The sequence below is a fragment of the Aspergillus niger genome, assembly GCF_000002855.4.
Source record: "Aspergillus niger supercontig An01".
Taxonomy (NCBI): domain Eukaryota; kingdom Fungi; phylum Ascomycota; class Eurotiomycetes; order Eurotiales; family Aspergillaceae; genus Aspergillus; species Aspergillus niger.
This window is the reverse complement of record NT_166518.1, coordinates 1,518,225-1,532,451: the sequence shown is the minus strand read 5'-3', so window position 1 is coordinate 1,532,451 and position 14,227 is coordinate 1,518,225. Positions and strand designations below refer to the sequence as shown.

The window sequence follows — 14,227 nt, the reverse complement described above, 5'->3', positions numbered from 1 at the left end:
GGCAGACCGCCCGGCCTTGCTCCTCCATCGCTTCTTGACCAGCGCTGCTGTCTTGCTCATCCCAATATTTACTAATAAATTACCCTTGATTCTTTTTCTAAAATGCCTGCAGAGGAGGAACAGAAGCTGGCGACGAACAAGCGCCCCCATTCCGCCGTGGATGGTAGCGACGAGAATGGTACGTCTGCAGTGTCGGGAACAGCTCCTGCGAGCAGCTGTGAAGACAAGATGCGCAGCTGAACAGCTACTGACTAGCTCTTCTAGGAGACGATTCATCTTCTGACGATGACTTCGGACCGGCCCTCCCTTCCGCTGATGCACCGAAAAAGAAGCGTCGCAAGCTCCCTTTCGAGAAGGTCTACGTAAACGCGCTGCCCGCATCGCCGCGGTACTCCAAGTCTCTCATGCACAAGGACCAATTGTCCTTTGTCACCGTGACTCCGCATACCGATTTCCTTATAACCTCATCTATTGATGGCTTCGTCAAATTTTGGAAGAAGATGGCAGTCGGTGTCGAGTTCGTGAAGGAGTTTCGCGCCCACACCTCGGAGATCAAGAGCGTCAGCGTCAGCGCCGATGGAAGAAGCTTTGCGACGACCGGAGCGGACAAGACGGTCAAGATCTTTGATGTTATCACGTTTGGTAGGCATATAAGCTCCTTATTATCGCAGCGATCGAGTGCACTAACACTATCGCAGACCTTCTTGCCATGCTCACCCTCGAATTCACTCCGCGCTGTGTATGTTGGGTCCATCGCCGGGGCGCCTCATTACCTTTGCTGGCCGTAACAGACGAAGAAAGCAGTATGATCCAGGTCTTCGATGGCCGCGGTGAAAATCAGACCCCTCTGCACACCGTCAAGTCGATCCACCGAAGCCCCGTGGCCGCCATTGCCTTCAACGACGCCTACGATTGTGTCATCTCCGCCGACGACTCCGGCATGATTGAGTACTGGCGAGCGGGTGACGGTTCCTTCGAGAAGCCCGACAATGTCTTCGAGCTCAAGTCCTCTACCAACCTCTTCGAGTTCCGAAAGGCCAAGTCGGTCCCTGCGTCGCTATGCATCTCCCCGTCTGGTCAGCAATTTGCCGCCGTCTCCTTCCCGGACCGTCAAGTCCGCGTCTTCGACTTCGCCACGGGCAAGCTCTACCGCAAGTACGACGAATCACTGAACACAATCACTGCAATGCAACAAGCCGGCACAGCAATCTACCAACTCGACGAGCTCGAATTCGGCCGCCGACTTGCTGTAGAACGGGAACTCGAGAACCCCATCACCAAGCCCAAGATCAACGTCCTCTTCGACGAATCCGGTCACTTCATCCTCTATGGCTCCCTCTACGGCATTAAATGCATCAACACATACACCAACCGCGTCGTTCGCGTCTACGCCAAAGAGGAGCCATTCCGCTCCCTCAACCTCGCCATGTACCAAGGTCAACCGCAAAAGAAGGGCGTCGTGACCGTATCCATGGCTGCCAGTGCCAACCCACTCCTCCAAGAAGCCGAAGAACGCGATCCAATCCTTGTCAGCACAGGATTTGCTAAAGTCCGCTTCTACCTATTCACCAATGACACTGAAATTAGCAAATCAAACCGCGACATCCAAAACGAACGGCCGCGCGAAGCCGCCTCCGGACGTGAAGCCGCCGCACCGAAGGCCGCCGAACTCGGCACCTCCGCCATCCTGCACACCACCATGGGCGACATCCACCTTCGCCTCTACCCCTCTGCTGCTCCTAAAGCCGTCGAGAACTTTACCACCCATGCCCGCAACGGCTACTACAACAACACCATCTTCCACCGTGTCATCCGCAAGTTCATGATTCAAGGTGGTGACCCGCTGGGAGACGGCACAGGCGGTGAATCCATCTGGGGCGGCGAGTTTGAGGACGAATTCTCCAGTCTTAAACACGATAAACCATATACTTTGTCCATGGCTAACGCGGGTCCCAATACGAATGGAAGTCAGTTCTTTATCACGACAGAAAAGACGCCCTGGTTGGACGGGAAACATACTGTGTTTGGCCGTGCGGTGCAGGGTTTGGATGTCGTGCATAAGATTGAGAACACGAAGACGTTCAAGGAGAAGCCGGAGCAGGATATTAAGATCGTGAGTATAACGGTTACTTAGGGGGCTGTTTCTTTGTTGTGTGGTCTGGTTGGGATGACTGGTTTTTATATCGAGTTCAGCGATTTTGTGTTTTCTTTTACCGCTTTTTATATACTACTACCCTGTAAATTAGCATCCAAAATATATCATTGAAATCAGTACTGGGAACTGAGCTGTATTGCTGTATCACTAGTGACTTTATGCAAGTACCAACTAGATACTAATATGCCACACGCTCTGATGATTTTTATATAATCACTATAGAAGATGATGGCCCTGGGAAAACTAGCTAGACAACGTAGGGATTATATCATGTGTTGCTTTGAACCATGTCGACTATTGAGTGCGTTGGGGGTATGGTTTACACCCGATTTCCAGTCTCTGTCTAATGACTAGCATATGAAAGTGTTGCTGCATAGAGCAAACACAGATAAAGGGTGTATTTGCTATCCGCATGCACGGAGTGATTTTGGGGGGGGTTCAATAGTATTGTGTGAGAATGCTGAGGCCAGTGGGCCATTTATATACTATAATACTAGTAACTAAGTATGACGTACATGCACCAAAAGCATCAGTAATCGGTTAGTAGGAGGTATGAGATTATGCCTTAATCTTGTAGTATCAATCATGGTAGACCATGATCTGAATTAGTACTTTAGAAAATAAGCTCCTGTCATGTTGGTAGTATACAGTGCAGTTTGTCTCTGCACCACTTCAGGGCGAAAAGATTAGTAACGAGGTAGTATTTGCAGGCTGCAATTCCAACCCGAAGGCACACTAAAGACGGATTCATTTGTCAATATATAAGCACGGTGTTCTCTGGGATTGCCAACAAAAGTAAATAGGAAATCCGTGTCACTTTATGTTCATTGAATTCTCTGTTTTGATTTTGTAGGTCCATCCCCTCCTTGAATGAAGTAAGAATCTTACAATAATCAGTCATATATATATATTGATATTCGATCCTGGTCATGCTCCACGTATAGGAGTATAATATCGATGCATCAAAGAAAGCGAGCAACGGAAGGGACTATATTCGATCACACAAGGGTCAAAGGTAACCACAGCCAAATAGAAACCTGAACCATATTTATGCACAATCATTCGGAGCAGGCGAGGCAGAGAGAGTCAAAAGACGAAGAAGAAAAGAAGTGTAGGGTGGGACGATATGGAATCGGACTGAAACTGGACATGAGTCTCCCAGTTGAACCCCACAAACACGTAAACGCCAGGTATATGCAAGTTTGTTTCGCGAGATGCGCCGATTTGTTTCCCGACTGGCTTTACCCACGTCATGCCGGTACTAACGACGTGAACGGCGCATTTCTCCCGCTCTCAAAGTGGGAAAAGATTGACACTTGAAGTGAAATAGAAAAAGCAAACAACAGAAAGAAAGAAACCATAATCATGCACGGATATCACCGGCTAACTTCGCGAATTTCAATATCACCCTCTGGAACTGGTTGGGCCTTCTGTAGACGCGACGAACTTCGAGCGGGCCGGGTCGTCGGAGCGGTGATATTGGTGCGCGAACTGCTGGCAATCGACTCGGAGTTTAACGTGGGGTCGAATCGGCCGGGCCTGAACGCGCCCTGTGGGGGAGGTCCCGGTTGAGGTGATGGACTGTTGTCCTGCTGACGAGCTGCCAACAGTGCGCTATCGGTTCCTGCGGTGTTGGTAGCGTGATAGAGGCCAGGATATTTCCGGTCGTGGCGACGCTTGAGCCAGACGCCCACGACGGTGATGACGGAAAACGCGACCACCAGAACAATAACCATGATCACCCACTGGTAGTGGGTGGTCCACCTAGCTATGTCAATATCTGCGCCGGTCCAGGTGGTCACCGGGGCGGGGGCTACCTACCAGGTCTGGGAGCGCGAATCTCTCGCGAAAATGGAAGGAGTGGTGTCTCTTGCGGCGAGGGTGTCCTCGGACGAGCAAAATTCGTCATACCATGTCCGGATCAACGCACGATCCGAGGCACTGGGACAGCTTTCTGTGCAGACCCCAGTCGGAAAATGGATCTGGTCGAGCAGAGCTGACTGGCAGAAGCACGAGACGTAGGTCGCATGATCAGTCTGGGCGGCGACGGGAGGCACACACTCATTCTGGGCCTCCTTTAAGACCGAGCAGGTCAAGGCACATGAGGGGAAGTCGGACGAGGCGACAGATGGGAGAAGGGTGACAGTGTGAGCGCGAACGACGGTCGAGAGAGCGATGGACATCAAGGAGAGATAGAAGAGCATGGTCGAGGAGGTTGAACTGGCAGCATGGCTGGGGGTCAAGGCCCGGGGCCAACGTGCCATGACGAGGTATCTTGCGGCTGAAAGGAGGGCGGTGGGGACCGTCGAGGGGGGAGAGGAATCGCTCACTGGGAGGTGCCCACCATGATATGACGACGATAATCTAGTCCAAGGCGAGTGAGCGGTGGTGGTGGCGAGGAGGGAGAGAATATAAAAGTTGGCGATGGGCGGGCGTAGCGAAGGTGGCAGTGGAAGCGGTGGTGGTGGTGGAAGGTCGGAGACGAACGAGTGACGGAATAGATGGTTGGAGAGGCGACAGTCAGCCCTCGACAACGGCGGGAATAGGCGAGGGAGCGAAAAGACCAGAATAATAATAATAATAATAATAACGAAAGGAGGGAAGGAAGAGGAGAAGGAAGATTGAGGAAGGATTATTGCCTGGCCGGTTGCGGCCGGAGGGAGACGCGGGCGGATGATGCTTACTGCCTTGGTGTTAGTCCTTGTTAGTCCCACTGCGTAGCGCCGAAAATTCATTTGCGCCCGAAGTCCAGGTTTGCGTAAGAATGGAGTCTTTTACGAAGTCCTGCTGGATGCTCTTTTCCTCCTCCAGTTTAGTTGCCGGTTATTTTAATCTCTGGCCGCGCAGTCTGGACCCTGAACGCCTTTCTGGCTGATTTTTGCCCCATCGCATCTCATTCTTCCTGCGTTTCTTTGCCCCCCTTCTCTAATCTCTATACTCCGTACTCTTCCAGATCTTCATCTTCATCATCCTCAAATCTCACACTCTGCAACTTGGGATCCACTTGTCCCCATCTCCCTAACAGTACCTCGTTACATCTTCCTGGTTTCCGCGGACCCTTTCAGTCTCCCCTCAACCCTCGCCGCATGCGTCGTCCCGAATCCGTGGCTGTTGCCCTGTCAAACTGACCTGTGGGTATCTTTTGCAGCACACTATTCCCAATAATCTGGGGCGCCTGGTTCCAAGCCCCACTATGCAACGGTGCCGTGATACCTTCACATCCAGGGATATTGCGAGGGTCTAATTCTGGGGAAAAACTGTCTCAGAGGTATCGACTTCACTCGCCCTCCTTGGATGACTGATGACCCTCTGAATTCGCCCAATCTGTCCGTCGCTTTGCTCACTACTCACCACTCAACAATCTAACATCTACATGAATTCTAAGTTTACATTGTTGATATCGTTTGACACATTCCTCTGATTTGAGTTTAAAGGCCGTGGATCCACGGATCGCTCTGGATGCCGTATGGAACCGATCTCCTTCATCCCCGGGCTGATCGGTCATTCCAGGGGCAGGGAGGAATGTGTCCATGACGCCACCAGGACCTGTCCAAGTGTGGCTCACCCGGTGCAGATAGGAGTAGAAGTACGGAGTACCTTTAAGCGATACGACTTCGCAGCATGCTCTGAAGCAGCTGAACGAGCTCATATCAGTGACCGCTCCAGCGGTGAGCAACACAGCTGACTTCAAGCAGAAGCCCCGCGAGCATTCTTAACAAGCCAGAATAAGTTCTACTAATGCGGAAATGATAAGCAAGGGCCATGTACCTCCTGATCGATCTGCGACCTATAAAAAGATCATTATACGGTCGGAAAGGCCAGGATGACAGATCCCTTGCTCGATCAGACATCTGTCTGTTTCTGGAACAGTTGTCTAGAGAGCATCTTGAAGACTACTTATGACCTGCTAGAACCTTGTACGCAATCATAGGCTACAGAGCATAACATCATGATTTCTCTCAATGGACTGAGATCTGCGACTGCAGTACACTGATGTTGATTGATCATTTCCTCTCTTTGACTAGTTCCTTATCGAAGATTCAAGTTCCAAGTTGCATTGGTACATACACGGATTAGCACGAGCGCCTCAATGCAGATAATCTGATACAGGAAAGAGAAAATCCCCGATAGCTTTCGATCGGATTATCAGAGATGAAATGCCAATCCCTTTCTCCCGCAGATATTGATCATCATTCTCCGAAGTTGCAGCCCGAATGCGAAGAACCCCGGAGAAATCTAGGGAACCCGGCGCTCTGAGCTCGAACTCCGCTTCGGTAGTGGACAAGCGCGGGGATGCTCCCACTATGCACGTATAAGTGGCCACATAGGATTGCAGCTTATCTTTAGGCACGAGCAGCTCGATGCCCGCAATCCCCGTCGCGCCTGATGGGTGATCAACGATAGAAGACTGATCATACGGGACGCGAAGAACCCTGTCCGTGACATCATGGCAGAAGAAGGGTGCATCTGTGCGGCCTCTGGGATGAAGATCTGGCGTAGTTGATTTTGTATCGGAATAAAGTGCCTTTAGTAGTTTCCAACGAATCTCAACCCCACTGGGCGTCTGACGTCCTCCATCGATCGGCTGTGAGTATGTCACCCCCAGGCTATCATCAGAGATGGTATTCAGCGCTTTGACTATACGGTCATGGTTATCTTCGGCCGAGACTGGTGCTAAAGATGTAAGCGCAAAATCGCCCGGTCGGTCTCTCCAATCTTCTGGTTTGTTGATCCAGTTTAGGAGTTCCAGATAAGTGCCGTCGGGGAAGATGATCAATTTGTTGCGACTCAGACCACCTGCCAGTGATAAGCATGTGCAAAAGATCTTATCCGATAAACGAGGGATATTAATATCTTACCCGCATGAGTACCGCCCTCAATGATAGTAAAGTGATCAGTCAACCATTTCGAAGGCGACTCGAACTCGATCTTGCTGAATTGAAGAAGCAAATGGTCGAGATAAACCTTTTGTGACGACATGACTGGACGGCTTTTGATGTTGGAATACCAAAATGAACTATCATGGGAATTGAAAGAATTAAGGATAGAGATGGATCGACGGCGGTGGCATGCGGGGTTCTTGCGCACGCCATGATCCCCGCACATGCTGCATTAATCGACCGATGGGCTTTGTCTAGTAGCCTGGAGCAATAGGTTGCTCCTGCAACCGCTAGGTCTGCACTTGATTGAATTGAGCCTTGATATCTTCAGAAGTCAAAGATTTTACTGTCATCTACAATTGCTTGGCCGTTATAATCTGTTCATTATAACAAGGGCATATGATATCAAAACAATTGGAAATTTGCGTTCGGTCGCGCAACAAGCAATAGCTGAATAGGCTTCTTCAATGAAGACAACCACAGGGTGAACAATTAGAGTGAAAACCCCCTATATAAGAAGTATCACTCCCATCATCACAATGTTATCATCAGAAATCATATGAGCATGTAAATGATATGACCGAAGAAGCCCTGGTGATATACTAATGTAGGAGCCAACTAATCAACGAAGAAAACCCGATAAACCAAGCTGTACAAGACAATAATATCATAAGTCCATTTTCGAACACTGAATAAGACATCATAATCGAAAAAACGAAAAAGAGAAAAGAAAAAAGAAATGGCATGAATAATATCCAGACGAATCGACTACCCTCATACTATAACGAGGTTATACCAGCGACCATTTTCTGCCACCTCCTTCCAAAAGCGGTCAAAAAACATACAGAATCCAGTGAGAGCATTTTGGGGACTGTATGCTCCTAAATCCGCTTAAATCCGAGGTTTTCAGAGCGAGGTTCGCTAGGTTCTGCCGTTTAGAGCGGTAAACAGGGCGGTCAACTAATAACATTCTGCCACTGCTACTATAGTAGTAAGCGAAGCTTTGTACTACGTTCAGAACAAAGGAAGTACACGAGAAGACTTTCTTCGTCTTTTGTCTCCTATTCCCTCAGGATGGGAGAGTCTGGAATGTTTCCTCGACACGAAGGGGAAAGGTAGATCTGCGGCAGCTGTACATCCCTGTTCCAGAGAACTTGGAAAGGAGGAGACTCAACCAAAACTGTTCCTGTGTCAGTGTGATCATACCGAGTTCGGGGGTCTCTGCATCTTTGGGTTATATCTCGACTGCTGGATGGACTTTTTTACCGGTTGTTCCTTACTAGTATTGAATTTTAGAGGGCTGTCTGTCTATACCGAGTAAAAGGGTTGACGGGACTATCTATTCATATGAAACCCCTTATGTCTAGGACTCTATATGATATACATCCGATATCCCAACAACCTAGCTCAAGAACCATAGAAGTTAACTAAGCAGGGAAGGATCAGCATATTAGAATCAAACCTCTCCCGCTCGTCTCTCCCCTTCAACCAAACTTTGTATCCGTCTCACTATATGATGCCAAGTTTAGCCAAGTGTCTTTTGACTCACGGTCCGGTTCGCGAACGCCGATCACGGAGGGGTACTACTTTTATCTGGGTGGTGGAGTTGTTGCTTGGCATTGTTCGTTGTCTTTGTATTATTCTTGGCTTTGAAGCGTAGGATTGTCTCGTATGCTGTTTCCTTCTCTAGACAGATGTAGTAAGCATACTTCTACGCTGCCAGGGGTCAATTATCACGAAGCACAATATGGATATGCTTGAGAATGTTATTGGCTTTTTTTCTAATTGGAAGGGTTTGGTCGTGATGAAACCTATAACAAGCAGTAATCGCTATTTATGATTGCACGGCACATTCCTGAAGAAAACAACCTAGACTCTCTTGTCATCAAAGTTTCCCAATGACACAGACCGGGAATGAGTACCCCTATGTGGGCACGGACATATACCTAATATATTAGGTATGTCCGCCTGTTCGGTTCTAGATTGATATACAGTGTTGGATGTATCCGGATAGGCTCGGTTACTGTATAAGGATTATTTGTGTGAGTGTTTCAGATGGAAAAAAAACCCTTCACCGGCGGGAATAGGGACTGGTCGAGAGGTCTAGATCCTCCCTCCTGAAGAGGTGGATATAAGGTTATCCGGTAGTCAAATTTACGCTAGGGGTATCAGCTTAAGAGAAGTATGTGGAGAAGTATAAAAGTTAGATGTTCGTACACGAAGCAGGTATACGCCCATTGGAATAGTAGGAATATTTACCATCACTTACTGGTGATGCAGAGTATGATACTCTTGGTAGGGGCTACTCTACAGTATGCCAAACCGCCTGTAGTAGATTTATCACCACGCCTGCCTATCATACCGTCGACTCATAGAACCACTAAAACCAAGCAACTGATCGACACTTAAATGCTAAGCTTCGTGATCGACGAGGGCTGCCGGCCCGAGAACCCGAGGAACACAGCATGTGCACCGCACCTGCACCCAATTTTAGGACAGAGCTCCTGAGAAGTTTGAGGCCAGTCTATCAGAGACGAAACTGCTGGTCGTTACAAATTGACCAACATTGTGGTTGAGCGAAGGATTTTCGGATGGTGTATATGGTAGTTGATTCCATCCCGATCAAAATTCTGCAAACTTGATGCGATGCTGAAACACGGCAGGGCTGATACATCAGGCCCATGGTTCGGTAGACGCGAAAGTTTATTCAGTTTAGAGACAAACGTAGCATATCCGGATGAGAATACCGGGCGAAGTTTCCCTGCGTGATTGATAAATGACTGTTTGAGAGGCCGATGATGCTCCGAATGGGCGTGTCTCGAAAGGTATAAAAGGGACGTCGAAGCCCGGCTATCAACTCATCAGCAACATCATCACTGGAACATCAAGAAAACTGGCGTTTCTTATTCTTCCATATTCTTCATTTCCTGTTGTTCATCACAATGAAGCTTTCTGCCGTTCTTTCTACCTTGATGGTAGCCGGCCTGGTTGCCGCTGCCCCTCCTGCTCCACGTATGTCTTGCAACAATTTCACATACCCGCATGCTAACACTTTCAGGTCCTACTGATGTCCAACCTCATCATCACCCCAACCCTCCTCCTAACCCCCCTCTTCCCAGACCCCACGACAACAACAAGCGTGACGGGCCAAAGCCTCCTAAGGATGAGCCTAAGCCTGACGCACCTAAGCCCAAGAAGGGTCCCCAACCTCACCATCAGCCCAAGCCCAAGCCTCAATCTCTTGAGGACGGGGCCCATATCAGAGACCCCAAGTCCCCACAGAAGCGCGATGATGGACCGAAGCCACCAAAGGACGGTCCCAAGCCTGACAATGCACCCAAACCTAAGAAAGTCAACTCTCAACCCCACGATTCACACAAGCCCAAGCCTCACAAGGAGGGCCCCGCTCCTAAAGATCCTAGGCCTCCACATGGGGACAACCACAAGCGCGATGGTCCGAAACCTCCTAAGGACCAGCCGAAGCATGACAATGGTCCGAAGCCCCAGCCCAAGCCTCACGGCGACAAGCCGCACAAGGACCGCAAGCCGCAGAATCAGCCTAGGCCGAACTAGGGTGGTGTGAGACGGTGTTGCTGGGGTAGTTGCGTCAGTGGATGAGTGTATGCTTGTTTGGAGCAAGATGCGCTGTTACGGTCCATATGGGTGGATGAAAAGATAATCATATAAAAATAATGAAGGAAAATCTTCGTCTTGTTCTCTCGCAGACATCTTTAGATGCATTGGTTTTTGATTGTATGTTCGAGTCTTGAGCGCGGAGGGAGTAGAGGTGTGTGTCTGCTCTGTAGAGAAAATGAGATTAGCAGAGAATACACACAGGATTTGATTGCTGCGGGAGGAGAGCTCGCCAATTTTGGAGTTAGCCTTTAAAACCCGTGTACTCTGTACAGGACTATATTAGAGATTTGTTAGCGACTAGATAGATAGAGGGCAGGGATTGCGGATAGATCCGAAGCCGGAATTCATCAGATCAGGTGTGCTGCTAGCCCAACCAACAAACCATCTGACCTCAATATACCAAGCGAAGATGTACATTCATCTCAATGTGAACATTACTCATTAATAATGATCAAACAAAGATAAACCCCAGAACACCAACCTCACTCCATTAATGCTAGATCAATACTAAGTGTATTAATCCAAGACTAGCTCAGTGGGTCACAATCCACACCTCCCGCAGCTCCCCACCCGACCTTCTTCCTCTTTCCCCTCCTCCTCCTCCGTCACTCCATCCCCTTCTCCTCTCTTCACCACACTACCACAAATCTACACATCACATACAAACCATACCATGCTCCCACAATGACAACAATAACCCCAGCCCTCAACCTCACCCACCTATTCACCTCCCTCCCCCAAAAACAATGGACCCTCCTCCGCGTCCTCAAAAGCGCAAACCCGCACGACATCAACGGCAACCTGCACGGCACCGCATCCTTCACTCCTCTTGACACCACCACCGCACAACCACAATCTCCCCCGCAGCGCCAACTCCTCTATACCGAGACCGGCACCCTCCCCGCACATATCGGTCATAATCTGCAATGGAAGAAGTCTTATATTTGGAGGTTATCAACTCCATCTACATCTACAGTCAAGGATGATTTGTCAGTGTGGTTTGTGAAAGTAGGGGATGAGAAGGTCGCGGATTATTTGTTTCATGGGATGGAGTTTCATACGGATACATCAGATACATCTACCAGTGGGGAAGGGGAAGGGGAAGAGGATGATGAGTATGTGAGTGCGCCGGTGCCGCCAGCTGCTGGGGGAGAGACGGTGGTGGTTACGGCGAGGGGAAATCATCTCTGTATTAATGATATGTATCGCACGGCGTATGCGTTTCGGGTGCTGAAGGGGGATGGGGGTGGGGGATGGGATTGGGGAGGTGGTTAGTTGGGCGAGTAGACATGTGGTCAAGGGGCCGAAGAAGGATCAGGATATTGTGAATTATTATACCTTGCGGGATGCGGTTTGAACAGTCAGAGGAGAAGAATATATATAGACTTTGGATTGATGGAAGCTGAGTGGAGATGTTGTTTGGTCTTGATTGGGTATAGCAGCTACAGCGTGTATATAAAGTCTGGCCGCTTGTCTCCAAGCTTCTCGATCTCCTGTCTCTCCAGTCCTGTTATCCAGTGGTCTCGATCGCCCCGACGACGTTTCGCGTTCTCCCGTCGGAGAAGGACATACTGCACTACTGATCCGCCAAACAGAAACAGCACTAAATATGCCAGCACCGCCCCGTGTCCCGGATAGAACTGAGGCGCGTCTCCGCCGCGGTAGATGTTGGACGACACGACGCCGTTCAGGTTGCCCCAGCCAATGACAATACCCAGCGTGACACCGCGCTTGTACACACCTGCCACAGTCAGCCATGGTTATCCACTATTCAATAGAGATGCATACCCTCTGCGTTGTTACTGGCCCAGGAAATGGTGTTCGAGATCGCTGGGTAGATACCCATGGCGCCCAGGAACACCCCTGCATATCGTGCCCCTGCAGAACTCGCCCCAAGAAGCAAGGAGAACCCGGCGATACCGAGGATTGACACCACAATGTTGCAGATGCCACGTTGGCCGGTCCGATCTGCGATGAACCCGACTGCCACAGTGACGATAGCCGCCGCGGCATAAGGCGGGACACTGAGAAGCTGCGCCTGAATCGCGGTATAGCCTGCGCCGGTTAGATCCCTACCGAATCACAGGAGTATCAAAACAAACCCTATCTATTGTTAGTGCTGTGCAATATGCTCAGGTTGTGGAGGACATACTAGCTCATTGATGATAGTGGGGGTAAATAGGGAGAATGCATATAGCGGCATGCATGAACCCATGTAGATGATCGCATTGAGATAGGTCTTCCAGTCCTTCAGACTGCTCCAGAAATACGTCATCTCAAACTTCTCGTACGCAGCACTGGCTTGCTTGTCAGCTGCCAGACGACGCAGTACACGCTTGCGATCCGGTTCGGATAAGAATCTGGCCTGGTCCGGAAAGTCGTAGACCATCCATACAGACAGCACGCCGATGACGATCGTCAGCAGACCCTCAAGAATGAAGATCCAAGACCAGCCCGCCTTGCCTCAAATGCCATCCATCAGGGCAATCGCAGCCGCGAGCAATCCGCCGAACGACCCCGCAAGAGCAGCGGCGGAGAAGAAGATGGCCATGCGAACGCCGAATTCGGATCTTTTGTACCAGCAGGATAAGAAGTATCCGACGCCAGGAAAGAGACCGGCTTCCGCCAGACCAAGGAACCATCGCACCTACTACCGTCAGCAGGGATATCAATTGCGCCGCGTGAATTCCTTTATTTGAAGATAGTATATGTATGCAGACACTCACCGCCATGATCCCAGAGAAGTTGTGTACGAGTCCCATACAAGTCATGCATATGCCCTGTCCCAAAATCAGCGCAAGTCAACCTGCATAAGACTTTATTATCCATACCCATACTACCATTATAATCGGAATAAACACGCTAGGCCGCCAGCGCTTGAGGAGAACATTGGTGATAGGTTCGAAGATCGCGTATGACACGAAGAAAATGGTCAAGGAGTCGTTGTACTGCGAGTTGGTCATATGCAAGTCCCCTTGGAGACCAGCGAGCTTTGCATTGCCGACATTCGTCCTATTTAAGCCACGATTAATTTCCTACGACGATCATTGGGGTAACTGTGCACACCTGTCCAAAAAGGAAATCAGGTACAGCAGACTCAACCACGGGATAAGCCGCAAATCAAGTTTCCACAGTAATGCACGATCCTGGCAATTGCATTAGTCCAGCTCATCATCCCTGTTGGTGTTGACCAGGGGAGGTTACTCACGATCTTTGCCTTTTCCTCCTCACTCAAACCTTCATCCGGATCATCAAGAAAGTCCAGTTGCGACTCCTCTGGTATACCGTGGACAGTAGTAGCCTTTTCTGTATCCACCACGCCCCGTGAGGAATTGTTTAACGCTGGTTTCTCGTCGACCTGCGCCATAATGATGTTTCGTGGCAGATGGACAAAGAGGAGGAGCGGGCAGAAAGCAATGACTTGAGACACTAGGGAGGAACAGTGAAGAAAAGGAGGGGAGGCGCCAGTAGCATTTTAAAGGGTGGGCTTCCGGCAATTGGTAATCCTATCGTGATCATAGCTGCAGCTGAATGACGATGCTCTTCGCGAAGGATC

The 14,227-nt window shown here is 49.7% G+C and overlaps 7 protein-coding genes across 7 annotated transcripts; 3 read left to right on the top strand and 4 right to left on the bottom strand.

The window, feature by feature from the left end:
• Window positions 1-102: 102 nt before the first annotated feature.
• Window positions 103-2,134, top strand: An01g06470 (uncharacterized protein; the record flags this gene model as incomplete). The annotated part of the gene is made up of 3 exons (XM_001389035.3): window positions 103-178; window positions 265-642; window positions 699-2,134. The coding sequence occupies 3 exons, from the start codon at window positions 103-105 to the stop codon at window positions 2,132-2,134; spliced, it is 1,890 nt and encodes a 629-aa protein (XP_001389072.1).
• A 1,397-nt stretch (window positions 2,135-3,531) lies between these two features.
• On the bottom strand, window positions 3,532-4,419 carry An01g06460 (hypothetical protein; the record flags this gene model as incomplete). The annotated part of the gene is made up of 2 exons (XM_001389034.3): window positions 3,532-3,919; window positions 3,977-4,419. The coding sequence occupies 2 exons, from the start codon at window positions 4,417-4,419 to the stop codon at window positions 3,532-3,534; spliced, it is 831 nt and encodes a 276-aa protein (XP_001389071.1).
• A 668-nt stretch (window positions 4,420-5,087) lies between these two features.
• Window positions 5,088-5,804, bottom strand: An01g06450 (hypothetical protein; the record flags this gene model as incomplete). The annotated part of the gene is made up of 3 exons (XM_059748748.1): window positions 5,088-5,173; window positions 5,285-5,401; window positions 5,507-5,804. The coding sequence occupies 3 exons, from the start codon at window positions 5,802-5,804 to the stop codon at window positions 5,088-5,090; spliced, it is 501 nt and encodes a 166-aa protein (XP_059603184.1).
• Window positions 5,805-6,242: 438 nt separating this feature from the next.
• On the bottom strand, window positions 6,243-7,261 carry An01g06440 (uncharacterized protein; the record flags this gene model as incomplete). Its single annotated transcript, XM_001389032.3, has 2 exons — window positions 6,243-6,952; window positions 7,015-7,261. The coding sequence occupies 2 exons, from the start codon at window positions 7,259-7,261 to the stop codon at window positions 6,243-6,245; spliced, it is 957 nt and encodes a 318-aa protein (XP_001389069.3).
• A 2,716-nt stretch (window positions 7,262-9,977) lies between these two features.
• Window positions 9,978-10,608, top strand: An01g06430 (hypothetical protein; the record flags this gene model as incomplete). The annotated part of the gene is made up of 2 exons (XM_001389031.1): window positions 9,978-10,047; window positions 10,094-10,608. 2 exons carry the CDS (start codon window positions 9,978-9,980, stop codon window positions 10,606-10,608), a joined length of 585 nt encoding a protein of 194 aa, XP_001389068.1.
• Window positions 10,609-11,355: 747 nt separating this feature from the next.
• An01g06420 (uncharacterized protein) lies at window positions 11,356-11,946 on the top strand (the record flags this gene model as incomplete). Its single annotated transcript, XM_001389030.1, has 1 exon — window positions 11,356-11,946. One exon carries the CDS (start codon window positions 11,356-11,358, stop codon window positions 11,944-11,946), a length of 591 nt encoding a protein of 196 aa, XP_001389067.1.
• Window positions 11,947-12,113: 167 nt separating this feature from the next.
• Window positions 12,114-14,038, bottom strand: An01g06410 (uncharacterized protein; the record flags this gene model as incomplete). The annotated part of the gene is given in 7 exon segments (XM_059748729.1): window positions 12,114-12,412; window positions 12,460-12,726; window positions 12,820-13,318; window positions 13,398-13,451; window positions 13,503-13,683; window positions 13,738-13,817; window positions 13,880-14,038. Coding segments are annotated over 7 exon segments (1,539 nt in total).
• Window positions 14,039-14,227: the final 189 nt, after the last annotated feature.